The 19,206-nt window shown below is 32.8% G+C and overlaps 1 protein-coding gene across 2 annotated transcripts in view; it reads right to left on the bottom strand.

The window, feature by feature from the left end:
- The window catches only part of Cntln (centlein), a 291,783-nt gene that overhangs the window by 215,931 nt on the left and 56,646 nt on the right, over window positions 1-19,206 (bottom strand). For both annotated transcript variants that reach the window (XM_026397573.2, XM_026397574.2), the window contains exons 3-5: window positions 14,461-14,545; window positions 6,466-6,600; window positions 5,692-5,871 (exon numbers count right to left, since the gene is read on the bottom strand). In XM_026397573.2, the coding sequence (XP_026253358.2) occupies window positions 5,692-5,871; window positions 6,466-6,600; window positions 14,461-14,545 (400 nt within the window). The remainder of the gene's footprint in view (window positions 1-5,691; window positions 5,872-6,465; window positions 6,601-14,460; window positions 14,546-19,206) is intronic.

Genomic DNA, 19,206 nt, shown 5'->3' with positions numbered 1-19,206 from the left:
CAGCACCCATTCATGTTAAATCTAGAAAAAATAGAGATAGCAAAATATTACCTCAACATTGTAAAGGCTATCTGTGACAAACCCAAGGCTAACATTGTATTGAATGGAGAAAAACTGAAAGCATTTCCCCTTATAACAGGAACAAGACTAGGATGCCCACTTTCAACTCCTTCTATTCAACACAGTCCTAGAAACTCTAGCCAGAGCAATCAGGCAACAGAAGGAAATGGAAGAGATACAAATAAGAAAAAAGGGCTCAAATTATCTGTTTGCTGACAACATGATCTTATATTTAGAAGACCCAAAAAACTCCACAATAAGAATTCTAGAGTTCATAAATGGATTCAGCAAAATAGCATAATATAGGATCAACACTCATAAATCAATCATCCTCCTATACTCAAATAATGAATCTGCCAAAAAAGAAATTAGGAAGACATACCCATTCACAATAACCTCAATAAAATAAAATGAAATATTTCAGAATTAATCTAACAAAAGAGCTAAACCTCTACAAAGAAAACTACAGAAAACCAAAGAAAGAAATTGAAGTAGAACTCTGAGGAAGGAAAAACATCCCATGTTCTTGGATAGGCAAAATTAATATTGTCAAAATGGCAATACAACCAAAGGAGCTAAAAGATTCAATACAGTTCCCATCAAAAGTCAAATGACATTTTTCACAAAACTAGAAAAAGCAGTTATGAAATTAATTGGGAAAAATAACAAACCCAGAATTGCCAAAGCTATCCTTACTGAAAAAAACAAAACAGGAGACATCACAATACTGGACCTCAAATTATACTACAGAGCTATGGTAACAAAAACAGCAAGGTACTAACATCAAAACAGGCATGAAGACCAATGAAATATAAGACACAGAAACAAACCCACATAAACACAGTTATGTGATACTAGATAAATGTTCCAAAAGCAAATGTTGGAGAACAGATGGCCTTAAAAAAAAAAAAAGTGCTGGGAAAACTGGAAATCCCTATGTAGAATAATGAAATTTAACTTCTTTCCCTCACCAGGTACAAAACTCAACTCAAAGTAGATCAAAGACCTAGCAATTAGATCAAAAACCCTGCAACAACTAGAAGAAAATGCAGGCCCAACCCTCTAAGATGTCAGCACAGGAAGCAACTTCCTTACAAGATATGTAAAGCATAAGAAACAAAATGAAAAATCAATATGTGTGATAACATCAAACTAAAATGCATCTGCACAGCAAAGGAAACAAGAGTATGAAGAGTGAGCCCACAGAAAGGGAGCAAATCTTTGCCACCTGCTCCTCAGATAAGGTGTTGATATCCAGAATATATAAAGAATGATAAACACCTAGAATCAAAAACAAAAACAAGGCTGGAGTTGTGACTCAGTGATACAGCACTTGCCTAGCATGTGTGAGGCACTGGGTTCAATACTCAGCACCATATAAATAAAAATATCATGTCCATCTACAACTAAAATATTAAAAAAATAACAAAATCAACACATGAGCAAAAAAAACCAAAACAGATACTCCTTGAAAGAAGAAATACAGATGTTCAACAAGTATATGAAAAAAAATGTTTCAACATCTCTAGCAATTCTAGAACTGCAAATTAAAATTATATTATGATTATATCTTACTCCACTCAGAATGGCAATTATCAAGAATACAAATAACAATAAATATTGGGGAGGATGTACATTGAAAAGTGCACTCATATATTGTTTGTGGGACTGCAAATTAGTATAACCCCTCTAGAAAGCACATGAAAATTTCTGAGAAAGCTATGAATGGAACCACTATGTGTACTTGACAGTACATGCCCAGATTTACAGCATACTGCAATGATGCAGCCACATGTTTATAGAATCAAAATTCACAATAACCAAGCTACAGAACAAACCAAGATACCCTTCAACAGCTAAAGGGATACAGTGGCCTTCTTTGTCTCTTTTGATTAATTCTTCCTAGAATCTGCTTTGTCGGGTATGAGAATAGCTACTCCTTCTCGTTTTTATGGTCCAAATGAGTGGAATATTTTTTCAATACTTTTACCGTTATCATGTTGATGTCTTTGCCTATGAGTCCCTCACAAATAGCACATAGATGAGTATTGCTTTTCAATCAATTCTGCTAATCTTTGTCTTTCAGTTGGGAAGCTGAGAGCATTAACATTCATCATTAATATGGATATGTGTTTGGGTTTCCTGACATTTTGGGTTTTTGCTCCATTTTTTCCTATCTTGATTCTAATTTAGTGGGTTATTCTTCTATTGAACTTCCTTTTTGAGAGCTTTGGATTGTTTTTTAGTTTCTCTATGTGCAGTTTGTCTTTGAGTTTTCTTTGTACTGTTGCTGGCTTGGTGCTCATGATTTTTTTTAACTTTATTTTTATCATGAAAAGTTTTTATCAACACTCATGAATCAATAGCTTTCCTATATTCCAACAATGATTCTGCTGAGAAAGAAATAGTAAAATTACTCCTCTCACAATAATCATAAAATGTAAAATACCTGAGAATTAAACTATTCAATTCGGTAAAAGATCATTACAATGAAAATTATAGAAAATAGAAGAAAGAAATTGAAGAAAACCTTAGAAGATGGAAAGACTTCTCATGTTCTTGGATAAGCAGAATTAATATTGTCAAAATGGCCATATTACCAAAAATGTTATAGAGATTCAATGCAATTCCTATCAAAATACCCATGACATTCTTCACAGAACTAGGAAAAAAATAGTTCATTCATTTGGAAGATTAAGAAACCCATAATAGCCAAAGTGATCCTGAACAAGAAGAGCAATGCAGAAGGCATCACAATACCTGATTTGAAATTATACTACAAAAGTATAGTAACAAAAACTGCATGGCATTGGCATCAAAATAGATGTGAAGACAAATGAGACAGAACAGAAAACATAGGGACAAACCCTTGTTCTTAAAAGCATCTGTGAGTTCACAAAGGTGTCAAAAATATACATTAGAGAAAAGATGGCCTTTTTAACCAATGCTGCTGGGAAAACTGAAAATTCATATGTAGAAGAATGAAACCAGATCCCTCTCACCTCACACAAAAGTCAAGTCAAAATGAATCAAAAACTTAGGAATTAGGCCACAAACATTGCAGGTGCTAGAAGAAAATAGAGTCAACCCACCAACATATTGGTACAGGTACCAACTTTCTTAACAAGACCCCAAAAGCTCAAGAAATAAGTTCAATAATCAATAAGTGGGATGCCATCAAACTCAAAAGCTTCTGCAAAAAAGGAAATGATTAAGAGTGTTAAGAAAGCCCAAATAATGGGAGAAAATCTTGGTCAGCTACTCCTCTATCAGGAAATTAATACATATAGTATACATAATATTAATATATAAAAAAACTCAAAAAACTAAACATCAAAAAGCCCAAAAAATCCAATTAATATATTGGCTAGGGGCTAGGGTACTTGTAGCTCAGAGGTACAGTGCTCGCCTAGCATGTGCGAGGCCCAGGGTTTGATTCTCAGCACCACATAAAAATAAATAAACAAAATAAATGTATTGTGTACAAATAGAAGATAAATATTTTTTTAAAAAATATATTAGTTAAAGAACTAAACAGACATTTATTAAAAGAAAAAACACAGTGGTCAACAAATACCTGAAAAAATGTTCAACATCCCTATCATTTAGGGAAATGCAAATCAAAATTACACTAATATTTCATATTACTCTAGTGAGAATGGGAATTACCAAGAATACAAATAATAGTAAATACTGGTGAGACTGTGGGGATAAAGGTATACTCATACATTTTTATTGGGACTACAAATTAGTACAACTATTCTGGGAAACCAGATGGCAATTCCTCAAAAAACTAGAAATGGAATCACCATATGACCCAGCTATCCCACTCCTTGGTACTTATCCAAAACATCTGAACTCAGCAAATACAATGATACAGTCACTTTAATGTTTATAGCAGCACAATTCACAATAATCAAATTATGTAATCAGTCCAGATGCCCATCAATAGATGAATGGATTAAGACAATGTGGTATGTATGCATAATGGAGTTTTACTCTGCCATAAAGAAAAATGAAATTATGGTATTTGCTGGTAAATGGATAGAGGTGGAGTACATGATGCTAAGTGAAATAAGCCAGATCCTGAAAATCAAGGGTAAATGTTTTCTCTCGTATGTGGAAGCTGGAGCAAAACAAGGAAAAGAAGAGGAGAAATAGAAATACCATAAAAATACAGTGAAGTCGAAAAAAGAGACTGAGAAGGAGTTAACCAGGACTAGAAGGAAAGGAAATGCAGAAATGAATTTACAAAATCACACTATGTGCTTGCATAAATTTACCACAGGGAATTCCACCTTTATGTATATGTAGAAATCAAAAATTTATCAAAAATAAATAAATAAATGAGCCAAAGGAAGATCAGTAAAGTAGAGGTAGGAGAGAATAAAGGAAGGAAGAAGGGAAGGGAAAGAGGGGCAACAGGAATTGAAATGGAGCAAATCAAATTCCATGCAGGTATGATTTTTTTACATAAATGAACCCAATTTCTATGATATGTATACACACACACATATATATATTATTTTATATATATATATATATATATATATATTATCTATATGTATGCATATACATATATATATATTATTTAGTGAAAATTATCACTAAATAATCATGTAGTTGTGAATTAACACAAGGCACTACCACCTACTCTTATCAAACCAACAACTTTTTTAAAGGATGTATTGTAGCAGAAACTGATTTAAAAATTAAGAAAACAAATGCACCAGAATTCAGTTTCCTTACTGGCTCAGTTATTCTGATTGTGCACTAACACTCAATGTGTTCCCTTAAAAATCTGCAAAGGGTCGATTCACACGTTCAGACATATCCTTCTCCCATAACTTAAATATTTATGCACACATGTGCACATATGCACATACATATCCATATTATAATTACATATTTTAAATAGATATATAAATACATGTGTTGGTTATATTTCTTTTATGTAGAAAGACTACCATGTTTTTGTAGCCTTATTTATTTATGCCATTTTAAATAAAATATACAGTAAAAGAGAAACCTGACATTTGATTGGAAAATAAATGAGCAAAAACCTGCTGAAGACAAAGGGAATGCCCCCAAAACACATTATTTTGAAAAATACTGATCAAAAGAATGCAAGAATTTTATAAGATTATTAACTTTTATATTCTATTAAAATTTTACTATAAATAACTCCCCTTTAAATAAATAAAGCACCATTTTAGAACCATCTATGAGTATTTTTGATGGTTTTCTGGGGGAGGCATTACCCTTTATTTTTAAAGTAAAATTATATTACAATAAATTTTATCTGCATTTATGAATTTAAGCCTTCCTTTTAAAAAGTCAAAACTCATGATTCTGAATATTTTTTTAAAAAACACATTTTATTTCAAAATGCAATAGCCTTTATTTTTTAATGACTACATTTTAGGATAACTATTTGAAGTCAGTTTCCTGCTTTGCAACATCAATTTTTAAAAAGCTATGGGTCTTAAGTGAAAGAATATAAATTAATGCTACTCCCCACTGGTGGGTTTGAATATATAACTTGTTATTTAAAAGAAAACAACATGTATTAAATTTCCTATATGAAGTTAAATCCAAAATTGCAGTATGTATTCCATTCTCATTGTGTACCTTTATTTTTGCATCAATGCCATATTTTTCTTTTTTCCAATGTGCTTCTTGGTTCCTTAGTTTCTCCAGGTCATTTAACAGGTCAGTGCAGCGTGTACTCAATTTCTCATTTTCCTCCTCCAGATTTTTTATAACCAGCCTGTTTTGCTCTTCTTTATTCTGTACACATTCCTTAGTGTCCTGTAGAACAGTACCACAAGGGCCGATAAACAACAACAACAAAAAAGGTGAGAACTAATCAGCAAATATAAACTGTGCAGTTTCACCCTCACAGCAGCTTCTTCTATATTTGATGGCCAAGGTCACCTGTGTACTTTTATTGGCCTCTTTTCATGCAGGTGGATGGGTCATATTTTTTCACTGGATGACAGCTTTGATGAGTACACATTTGCAAAGAGCCCATTAATTGATCAAGCTGCCTTTGATGCTGTCCCCAGCTATTTTTGAGACCCACACAGACATATCCTCCCAGACCTGGTTTTATCAATTAATAATGCCAGTCCCATCAGAATCTAATTACTAGAAGCCACATATTCACACTCCTACTTTCTTAGCTCCATTTCCATCATTAACTATTTATCTGAAAGTTATAAAGCTTGGAGTCTTAGCTTTAAAGCATTTTTCTCTGAGTTTTTGCATGTGAGAAAACTGTATGGTACAGCAGGGCCTTAGGCAATTTTTTCATCCAAGCTTGTCACTTTCTGTGCCACAAAGGGTAAAGCAAGACTTCAAAAAAAAAAACACTCCTATGAAACTATGTTCAAGTCAATACACCTTATCTTCTTGACTTTTATCTTTAAATTTCTTCTGCAAGTCATTGAATTCTTTCCTCAAGAAAGTATATTCTTCATCTACTGAAATCTTCTGTTGTAGAAGGTCATTTATTTCCTCTTTTAGTACTGATTCTTTCTGCAGAAAAATAAATAAATTATTTGTGAGCTGGTATGTCTAAGAAAATGTTTGGATTTTAATTTTAACAATGTTATACTATTAACTAACTTTCATAAAAAGGTCTATCATAATTCTCATTTATGAACTGCTCGTAGATTTTCAACTAAAACAGGCAAATAATTAATAGTTTCAGTAAAATGGGCAACTGTTTAATAGTTTAAGATGAAGAACACAAAAATACCTGGACACTAAATATTAAGCCACACCGAGAAAGCAAACTTTCAGTATTCAAGTACAAAACAGGAGAAAAAAATGTAAAGCATTCTAATAATAAATATGTATGTATCACTAAAATAAGAATTACTATTCTCTTATTTGAATATCATTTGGAAAACTTTAAAAAAACACACAAAAAAAACACCTCATGAAAGTGTAAGTCATTTAAAGAATTAAGAATAGCCAGTTTGTCTCAGTACTAAAAATACCTTGCTCTTTAGACAAAATAGTCAGAAGATTGCCATAATTTTTAGCTAAATATTCTTCTGACCAGCAATATATAAATGATACCTAACTGGTGGCTGTAACCATGTCTCAATTCTTGGCATCAATCTTTTTTTATATGGCTTTTCTCTCAGAAAACTTACTCCTTCTCTTGACATGTATTACTCTGTATGAAAGAGTAATCCATCAACCAACTGAGACTCTTCCAATCACCAATCTCATATTTGCAACTTTCGATAAAATACTTCCACTGAGATTGCCTGTGGCTACTTCAAATAAGCATGCTAAAACCAAAATTCATATTCTGATAGTCTTTTCTAGATTTCATCAACTTCTGTCAACCCACCCATGCTTTCAACTAACTAAACACTATCTGGCCTGACATGCTTATTTGAAGCTTCCAATTAAGACTCAACAGCTCCATCTGTCAAAGAAGAAGCAGACACATCAAAATAGAAAGTTTTTTCTATTTTTAAGTAATATGCTTAGTAGAAACTGATAGTTATGCCATGTCTGACCTATCATTGATGCTGATCCATAAATATCAATTTATTTTGTACTACTGTATTTATTCTTTATCAAACCCTCTCTGAAGAACTTAAGGTTGACATGGATATGAGAGTAAGACTGAGGGATGTGATGAAAAGAGGGTGAGTTTAAGGAATAAAGAAAGGATAGCTCTAATGTCTAATTTTTTAAAGCTGTAATGTTAATATTTTACTTTTACTAAAATAGTTTAGGTACTAAACACACATAAAATTAATCTGTGGCAAGTAGGTTAAGAATAAAGAAAAAAAATTTTTTAAAGGAGCTTTGTATCCAGCTAAGAAATGCAACCATTATCTTTGAAGTCTTACCCTCTAACACCTCTTATCCCACCACTCCAGAGGTAACCCCTATCCTTAAACTATTTTTTATCTTTCTCTCATTTTTCTTTATAGTTTAAAAACATAATATGCATATTTAACATATAGTTTCTTTTTTAACTGAATACACATTAAATCATAGTATAGGTATTCTGTGTCTCGCTATTTTTGTTCAAAATATATTCCCAAATTGATCCATATTGATGGACATAGCTTCAGTTTGATTACTGTGGTATACATTTTGATTCCATGATATAAATATATTATATTTCTCTCTTGTCAATGTATCTTTCCGTTGTTTCCCATTCCAGGGAAAAAGTTTTACAAACAACAGAGCTGTAAACACTCTCAAACATCTCCAGGAACATATAAGTAAGATTTCTTCCCAAGCAGTATTTTTCAAACTCATAACTATCATCTAGTAATAGGTCATTAAGTCAAACCAGTCATTAAATCAGCATTTTCATTAAAAAATGAAATATAATTCAGTAGAAAATATCAAAATGAGATGCACAAATTCTTAGCAAAAACATGATGCCTATAAGAATAAACATACAAAACAGGCACACTATGTAAGTTAAAATTTTGCCTACATTTTTGTAATGTTTAATTTGAAATTATTATTTTATTAAGCATTATGAAATTCACATTTTATATAAATTTTGTTGAATGTTTATCTTTATTAGGTGTAGTAAGGACAACTATTATATGAAACTTTCATTCCATGTTTGTCTATACTGAGTCATGACAGGGTCACATAATAAAAGACTAGAAAACACTCTATAGATCATATATACTTAGAGATGAAATTGCTAAGAAATAGGCTATATGCACTTCAAGAGTTCCTATCACTCCATATCCCCAACAACATTTAAGAGGAAGGCTGAAGGGATTTTTACAAATCCTGTAAGTATAAATGGAACCTCAATGTAGTTTTTAATTTTGTATTTCCTGTTTAATTAGTAGGTCATAACAAAATGTGTATGACATTGGTCAAACAGCATAAAAATAGATAACATAAATGGCCCATCCTCAAGTCAGAGTCTATTCTTCTATTCCCATCTAAGTCTTATCCTTTTTGAAGATTCAGCTTGCAGCTCCTTTAACTTCATGAAGGTTTCTACAATTAGCCCACCTATTTTATAATTCTTGCCTTCTCTAACTTTGTACATTTCTTATATGATTCATTTGACATATAATGCACTATCTACTCTTGCTGATTATCTCTAAATACTCTTTATCTTTCAAATAGGATTAGTAAGAGTTTACAGATGAGATTTATACTGAATGATAAATTCAAAGATGCAAACATTAAGACTATTTTAAAAACATCTGTACAGCTATTACTCTAAAGAAGAATGTCCCTCTTCTGGAGTTTATTTAGATTCTAGGACAGACAGACACTAAACAACTGACTTAAAAGTTTTAGCACGGTTTTGGAGCTGGGGTTGTGGCTCAGTGGTAGAGCACTTGCCTAGCATGCATGAGGCACTGGGTTTGATCCTTAGCACCACATAAAAAAAAATAAAATAAAATAAAATGAAGGCATTTAAAAAAAAAGGTGTTTAAAAAAAGGTTTTAGCAGGGTTTTCCATTAAACTGAGCTAAACTTAACAAGCACTAAAAATAAAAGTTTAGCACATTAATGAATTTGGTAATTTATAAGAAAAAAACAAATAAAATGAATAAGGTAAATGAATGAATGAATAAGGTGAGTTAAATAAAACTATCATTCTAATACTTTTACAAATGTAAATATATTTTATAATTAGTAATGTTACACAAAGCGGTTATGCAATATGGTGAGATAAGCAAAGTAAGCAAAATGAGATGTTACTTTGTTTTATAAAGTAATGTTACACAATGTTACATCTGTATAAGATAACTGATTATACAATATAACATTTTAATGAAGAGGAATAATATCAGTTTATCACAGTTTAATTCAGAAAATTTCTAAATGCTTGAAAAGTCTATAGAATTCAACATATTTTCCCAATGAAATGTACTCTCAATGATCTACTTTAAATAATGAAAGCACAGGTATATACAGTTAAAAATCATTTTAAAATTAAGCTTTATAAAACTTTTTTCAACAAACCTTTCTGGATAGAGCAAATTCTTAATGGTCTAGCTTGAACTAATATTAAAATAACAAACAGAGCTCAGAGGAACCATAAAGCATACAGAGTGACAAGAGAAAGTATGTCTGGAACAAATAATTTATATGGATAAGCCAATAAATGAATAATTCAAATCATGGTTAAGATAAATCTATAGAGAAAGAAGAAAATAATAGGACAAAGCAGGGAAGGAGGAGAGGCAGGGAGGACAATAGCATAAGACCTAAAACTTTACCAGGTAATACTGGAACAAGGTTAATTTATTATTGATACTGACCTACTTTCAAAGTGGATGGGAACGTTTTAATTTAAGAAAATAATGAAATTACAAATAAAATAATGGTAAATGAAGACAGGAAAAGGGTTAAGAAAAATAATTGCAATTCAAAACCAAAATTGATTTCTCAGCTGCCTAGAAAGGTAAGAAAAAAATAAATACAATGCTAAAGAGCAACTGTCATTTAATTAAATGCAATGCACTGTTATCAAAAGTCATGTTATTTAGTGGAATAATAGAAGAGAAATTTATTAAATCACTTATTTCATAACAGTGACAAAGCTAAAGCATAGTCTTTTTCACAAAAGAAATATATGGCAATTCTTTACACTATTACCAATAAAATGCAAGTGCTGGGGCTGGAGTTGTGGCTCAGTGGTGGAGCACTTGCCTAGCATGTGTGAGACACTGGGTTTGATTCTCAGCACCACATAAAAATAAATTAGATAAAATAAAGGTATTGTGTCCAACTACAATATTTTTTAAAAATGCAAGTGCCAACATTTGATGGCACTTACATAAAGGTTTTGCTGCAACCGGCTTTAAAAAAAAATCATAACTTTCTAACAAATTTGACTAGCTAAGACTTAAGCTAAAGGAATTGTCATTCTAATTGCTATTCTAATCTACAAATTATAAGCTGAAAATGAAGATCTATTTAATATTATTCAGTAGAGCAACAAAAACCTAATAAAAGCCCAGCATGGTGGCTCATGCCTGTAATCACAGCAGCGTGGGATGCCAGGGCAGGAGGATCGCAGGTTTAAAGCCAGCCTCAGCAACTTAGCAAAACCCTGTCTCAAAGTCTCAAAATAGAGGCTGGGGATATGGCTCAAGTGGTAGCGTGCTCGCCTAGCATGCATGAGGCACGGGGTTCTATTCTCAGCACCACATAAAAATAAAAAAAGATATTGTGTCCACCTAAAACTGAAAAATATTTTAAAAAGTCTCAAAATAATAAATAAAGAGCTGGGGATGGGGATGTTGCTCAGTGATTAAGCATCCCAGGATCCAATCCCTGGTACCAAAAAAAAAAAAAAAAAAGACCTAATGCAGGGACTTCCATTTTCTAATTTAGCATGTAATCTTGGAAGCTGTATCTCCATTCACACAAGAAAAGAAAAATAAATAAATAAACAAACTGAAAATCCACAATGTTTACAGTCATCAGAGAAGTGAGGTCACTGGACAAAGCAATATTTCCAAAATTGAAGAGAGAAGTAGATATGAGAATAATAATTGACCAAAGCAGAAGACAAGGAACAAAAAACTCCATGGGAACCAGTATCAGGATAGGAAAACCTATGAATAATTAGCTAATTAATGGAGGAACTACGTGGACATATTTGAGAGTTAAAAACTCCAAGAGGGTCTGGACTTTGGGGGCAGGTGCACATTTTCATGAGTTTTACCTATAGGAGCTTTATCAGGCTGTCAAAGGGAAGAGTGGTGAAAAATACCTTCCTGCTGCCAGCAGGGGGAAAGGAAGTGTAGCCATTTTAAAACATATAGCACATTCTTTACTTTTTAATAAGATCCACTCTCAAGAGAAACTATTTACCAGAGCCCAGCCTAACAGGATTTTGCCACAGCCTAATTAATCTGGAAAAAAGAAATATCTAATCCAACAGCCTCCAGCCTTCCTAGCTCTCCTAAGGAAAGAAACAAAATGGAGAAGCACTTATGTAGGTAAAAGTACAGAGGCACTCTTAACCATAAGACTGAGACCTAATTATAGAATACTTCTATAGAATACTTCTTCTTTTCCCCCAAGCCTCACCACCACATCAATAGGGCTCTGATAAAATAAAAGGGCAATACAAATGAAAGAATTATGCGTGTCAGAAAATATTTCAAAGTCTCAGAAGTCCAGAGAAATTCAAACAAAATTAAGGCCACCAAAGAAACATTTAATCTCTAACACCTACAACTGCAACAAACAGTAGACACAGCATAATCCCTAGGGTGATAAATACAAAACCTCACGATAAAGGACTGTTTACATCAGTTCTTTTTACCCATTTGGCTAACTTCATGTTTCAGTTTGGCTAGGCTATGGTACTCATAGTATCCAATGTAGATGTTGTGATGAAAATACTTTTAAGATGTGATTAACATTTAAATTAGTGGACTTTGAGTAAACAAGATTAGCCTCAATAATGTGGGTTAATCATACCCAATCAACTGAAGGACCTAAAAAAGTCTATGGTTACTGAAGGAGAAAGGAATTCAACCTTCCATTTCCCTTAGGATTTGCACTATAACATCAACTCTTTACTGCGTCTCCATTCTGCCAGCCGGTCTTGTAGAATTCAAACTTGTTACCCCATAATTGTGTGAGTCAATGACTTAAAATAAATGTCCCTTAGCAAATAAAAGGGGAAAATAAATCATCATTTATGAAAGCCAATATATTTTTAATATAATGCTATAGCTTCTACATTAAACTAAAGAATGTTCATTAAAGCATTGCAAACTTAATGTTAAAGGATATTTAAAAAGTGCCAAAACTCTAAATAAATTAAAACTGTTATTTTTTAAATGCTATTTTTATAGTATCAATTGTGATATTTTATATACGGAAAATACAACTTTTGTAATGGTATGAAGAATCCTCCAAAACCTATTGTTAACTCAGAACACTCACAGGTGAAAAGAAGAGGTTATGAGAGCTCTCAAATAACCTAATCAGTCTATACCAGCTTGAATTAACTGACTGGGTGGTAACTATAAGCAGATGGGGTATGACTAGAGGAGGTGGATCACTGGAGGTATGCCCTCAAAGAATGCAACTTCCCTATGGCTTCTCTTTGCAAATCCCTTCTCTGCTTCCAGACTCTTGCCATGGACTAAGCAGCTTTCCTCTGTTGGGCCCCTCATCTATGAATAGAGACCTCTGAAACCACTAGCCTCAAATAAACTTTTCCTCCTCTAAGTTGTTCTTGTCTGATATTTTGGTCACAGCAACAGAAAAGCTAACTAAAACAACTCTATAGAAGATCTAAGAGTCAAATTAGTATGTCATATTGGGATATATATCCCACTGTAGAAAAAATTTATATGAATGTAGATAAAGGGAAAATAGTTGAATGTCTTATTGAAGTTAGTTTCAATATTCAAAATTTTAATAGAACAATTTTATAATAATAACCAATCTTAGCTTCAAGTTCCCAAGACCCTTTAATTGTTAGGAAAGAAAATAAATAAATATCAGAACAGCATGGTTGCCAAAAAGCTACCTCTATTTAATCCAAAAACAGATTCTTTCACTGCTGCTTTTAAGACGTCTGCATTTTTAAAATGGTTCCGGGGCTGGGGTTATGGCTCAGCGGTAGAGTGCCTGCCTCGAATGTGCGAGGCCCTGGGTTCAATCGTCAGCTCACATAAAAATAAATAAATAAAGTAAAGGTATCAAAAAAAATGGTTCCTAGAAGCACTGCCCACACACACTGTTGCAATAATACTATACCAATTTATACAGTTACACATAATTAATGACATATTAACTAAATTGTATAACTTGCTTATATATATATATATATATATAATATAGGCTTAAACTAATTCAAAAATACACATTTTCAAATGATGAAATAGATTTATACAAGTTGTTGTTCATCCTTTATACAAATAATACCATACGCATATTTATAAGTTTCACAGGTGAATGTGTGCTAATAATAAAAGACAAAATTCAATAAAACAATAAATAATAGGTAAATACTACTATAAAACTCACATTACCTAAAAGTTTAAACAAATAAATATCTTAGCCTACTAATTCAGAAAACAAAGAATAGGCTATATGCACAGTATAAAAATAGACTCACTAAAGTGATTTCAAAATAGTAATGCTTTAATGTAGCCACCTGGATATTCTTAATGAACATTACTGCAAAAAATTAATAGTATTAAAGATCTACTACCTGGGGGCTGAGGTTGTGGTCCAGCAGAACCTAGCACATGCAAGGCGCTGGGTTTGATCCTCAGCACCACATAAAAATGAAAACATATTAAAATAAAGATATTGTGTCCAACTACAACTAAAAAAAAAAATCTACTACCTGAAGTAAATATATTGATTTTTTTAACATTTTATTATAACACTAACCTGTTCCAATTCTTGTATTTTAGCATCCTTGACTTGCAGAATTTCTAGAACTTTTCTGTCTTTTGCTTCAGATTTTTGTTTTTCTCTAGAAAGAAAAAAATTTAATAGTTTATTAGTCATAATTTCTAACTAGTCCTTTAAATATTCATATCCTGATAATGAATATCACTTTAAGAGATAAGAAATTAAATTATCTTGGGTTGACAGCCCTTTCAGAATTAATCAGAAACCATATGGCAAGTGACAACAACTTACAACTGCTGACAACTAAAACAACTTCATATTAAAAGAACAGTTTCAGGGCTGGGGATGTGGCTCAAGTGGTAACGTGCTTGCCTGGCATGCGCAGGGCACTGGGTTCGATCCTCAGCACCACATATAAATAAAATACAGATGTTATGTCCACTGAAAACTGAAAAATAAATATTAAAAAATTCTCTCTTTCTCTTTTAAAAAAAGAACAGTTTCATTTCCAAATTTATGTATATCATCAAAAATGTATATATTGTTTAACCTTGAATGCAATGACCAAAAAGTGCCGCAGTCTTGGCTGGGCACAGAATCACGAGCCACTCACAGCTTTGTAGATTCAAACAGCAATTCTTTATTCCCGAACTCACACCAGCCTCTACACACGTTCTGGGGAAATCCAAGTTCTGCCCGCCACAATTCACGTCCAAAATACTTTCTCAATTCCAGGAGAACTCAACGGGAACTCAGGCAGCAGGATATGCCCTATTCCCAGCAGGAATAATCTTAAACCTGGAACCGCCTTAAAACCAGATTGTTTTAAACCAGGAACGCCCTAAACTTGTCTTAAACCAGAACGCCCTAAACCCAAGGAGCGAGATACTTCCTAAAACCTGCAGGATACACCCTAAACCTGGATCCACCCTGGTCCTTGAGCAGGGTCACCTTTCTCAAACACACATGCAATGTCACAGCGAATTTCTAAGGCAAGTCCATTTAACGTGGGGTACGCTGGCAAGGAAACTTCGATGCGTCATTCCTACTTGGCAATGGCCCTCAGCAAAAAAGGTCATCACTTTTAAATTAACTAACAATAAAAAGTAAACATATTCATAGTAATATAGGCATTTTATACACGTAATTAGATTAGAATAAAATAGTATCATTTTTAAAGTAGGAGTTTCAAAGGAGAGACAGATTTACTAATTATCAATATTCTATGAGTAGAATTTTTTAATTTTTGACAACTTCTTATACATTCCTAGCCTCTGAGAATACTACTACCTAAACTAAATAGTAATTGTATAATCAAAGCATAATCCTTTGGGATTATTTACATGTAAATAATGATAATCATTTAAAAATAGAAACCTTTTAATATGGAAAGGAGGAGAAGGAAAAGGAACAAAGATTGGAAGAGATTATATAATCAAGCTGATACTGTTTAATTTATATCAAAAATGGTAAGAAATCTTCTGGACACAGAGTCATAATTTTTAAAAAAACAAACTTTATAAATAGGTAAAGAAAATAGGAATCTGTGCCTAAATCACCCATGTATCATAGAATTTACAGACAAGGAAGAAAGAAAAAAAGTAAAGAAACATAGCTACGTCCCTGAGGATCACAGACTAAGCAGAAATACAAAGCTATGAATGGGGATGAAGAGGTTATTTGCTATCCTCCAGGTCCAGATGTGGGCTGAAGTGAAAAGGAGCTTGGTTTCTGGAGATAATGAAAAACAAATTGCCTTGCTCATATGTCAAAGAATAATCAAGCTCATAATTTGAAAGTAAGCCTAGGGTGAAGTTCATAACTCGGGAAAGGAGACTGCAGAAACCTTCTGAATATCCTTGCTGGGAACTAAGACTTTCATGAAAGCCTAAAATGGCAAAAGTTTATAATAGATATGGCACCCCCATTCAGGGTTGGACTAAAGTACCCTGTTGCTGAGGCACTAAATACAGCAGACCTCTATGTCACTGTTGACCAAGAGCCCCAAGTTACCAATATAAAGCCTATTTCATGAAGGGTTTCTGGGTGAGGTTGACAAATCAGTGGCAACCATAAAATATCTACAGAGAAAAAGAGAAGTAATAGTAAAAGATAAAGGGAAGAATAACAATTCAATAATATCTATTGAGCATTTATTGTAAGACAGGCACTGGCCCAGGGACTAGAGACACTACAGAAAACAAAATACCAAAAGGTTGACCTCATGAAATTAATATTTTAGTAAAGAGATACTGAAAATAAAGATATATAAGTGAATACATAGCCTGTCAAATGGCTATAAGTATAATAAGGAAAATAAATTAGGATAGCTAAGAAAGTGATGGCAATAAGCTTCCTTTCATTCCCAAGTAAAGTGAAAGGAAGAGAAAGCAAACTTGCAAAGCAAGCTTAACAAATGACTCCCTTTAATATTTGAGTAAATATCTAAAGAAAGGAAGTGAGAATCATGCAGATCTCAGGTAGCCAGTTTTTTCAAACCACCAGACTAGTTTCAAGTACAAAGACACTGAACATACAGAATAGAACACATCCCTTATCCACAGGCCCTGTGTTCCAAAAACTACCCTCCACAGATGCCCAAAATCATAAGATAACACCAGACTCTATATATGGTGTTTTTTTTCCTTACACATACATATCTATCATAAAATTAATGTATAAATTTGGCTCAGAGAGAGAGATTAACAATAACTAAAAATAAATAGAACAATTATTTTTAAACATTTATTTTTTAGGTGTAGATGGACATAACACAATGCCTTTATTTTTATGTGGTGCTGAGGATCAAACCCGGGTCCTGCATGTGCTAGGCAAGTGCTCTGCCGCTGAGCCATAATCCCAGCCCTAGAACAATTATATTAATGTAACTATAATAGAAGTTATATAAATGTGGTTTCTATGTTTATTCTTGGGATTTTTCTACTAATATTTTGGGAACACAGTTGACTATGGGTAACTTAAACCATGGAAAGCCAAATCACAGATAAGGGGAAACAGAGGAACTACTATAATTGGTATATTCAAAGAACAGCAAAGAAGTAAATATATTTGTAGTAGAGTGAACAAGTGAATGGTAGCTGAGAACAAATTGGTCACTGGGCATAATATGTGGCCTTTTAAGCCCCATGAAATGTGAATCTGATTTTCAGTGAAACAGTAGAGCACAGGACAGTTTTGAGCCAAGAAATAACATATTACAAATTGACAGTTTATGAGTATCATACTAGTTATTCGGGTTGAGGACAGACTGTAAGGGTCAAGGATGGAAAGAAAAGCTATTAGAAAGTAATTGCAATACCCCAGAGGAAAGACACAGGTGAAATGAATAAGATAGTAAGTGTGGTGATACTGAAAACTGATAAAATTCTAGATATTCTGAAGGTAGAACTAACAGGATTTCCTAGTGCTTTAGACATGTAAAAGAAAGAGAAAAGTCAAGAATGTCTCTAAGGCTTTTTTGCCTGGGCAACTAGAAGGATGGAATAAATATGATTTTAAATATAGAGCAGGAAATAGTTGGACACTGATTTGGGATTTGTACATGTTAAATTTGAGGTGTTCTAGTCAACATCCAAGAGAAGTAAGCAGTTTGACAAGTCTGGAATCAAGAAAGCAGTTAAGGTTAAAGAGTCAACTTTAAGAGTCATTCAAAGGCATTTTATCCAAATATATTATAAGAGTAGAAGATATTATCCAGGTGTTATTTTGAACAAATAAATCTGAGGAGTGAATCTGGTACACTTCAACATTTATAGATTAGGAACATGAGGGGAAATTTTTCAGTAAATGATACTAAGAAGACAGCCACGCCAGTAGTCTAAGAGGAGAATCAAGAGATGTAAGTGAATGAAGTATTTTTAGAAGGAATGATCAACTATGTTAAATGCTGAAGATGCTTTAGAAGATAAAAATTGAAAATGGGTTTCTTAATTTAGACATATCAGGTCTCTGATGATCTTAACAAGAACTGTTTTAGGAGAATGATGGGTATGAAAACTTAATTAGAATGAGTTAAACATGCAAAGAAAAAAATGAAGATAGTGAAAACTCTTCAGAGAAATTTTTCTATTTAAAATGCAGCAGAATAAAACAATAGTTCAAGGGAAATAGGAGATCAAAAGAGAGGGGGTTTTATTTGTTTCAGAGATAGACTGCAAATGTGTATAATGACATGAACAATTCAGATAGCAACAAATGCAGTTTATTTGGATTTAGATGAGTATAAATAGTTCTTACAATGAAATAAAAAGAATATGAGTATACCTTCAGATATGTTAGTAGTTGGAGTTAAGAGGAGAAAAAGTTTTCTCTCCCATAAGAATATTTTCTCAGTGGAGTAGAAAGCAAGGGTATTTATCAGCTCAAAGTGAGAATTAAAAAGAAGTGCAGGAAGCTTAGAAGAGAGGAAGAATAAAATATGCTGAGATACTAGGATAGTCATTAGGTCAAGAAAAAATAGGAGACCACAGAGATAATACTAAGACTAGTTCACCACAATGGCTAAAAATCTATAAAGGAACAGTGTCATCGTGGTCGAGGGTTTTTTCTATAGTCACCTTTAACACTCTGAATGAAGGAGCACATTAAACAAGATGTGTAACAAACTATGTTGGAAATTTTTCAAATATGAATTACTACTACTACTTCTTTACTATTTGCACTTTATCCTGCTTTATTAGTCATTTTCTTTATACTATGCATTAATATCAAATTTCATGCAAAATTACAATCCATTGTCTTTAACTGGGCTTCCTCCTGTGT

Source organism: Urocitellus parryii, chromosome 4, assembly GCF_045843805.1.
Source record: "Urocitellus parryii isolate mUroPar1 chromosome 4, mUroPar1.hap1, whole genome shotgun sequence".
Lineage (NCBI taxonomy): Eukaryota > Metazoa > Chordata > Mammalia > Rodentia > Sciuridae > Urocitellus > Urocitellus parryii.
The sequence above is the reverse complement of the archived record's forward strand: the minus strand, read 5'-3'. Positions and strand labels throughout refer to the sequence as shown.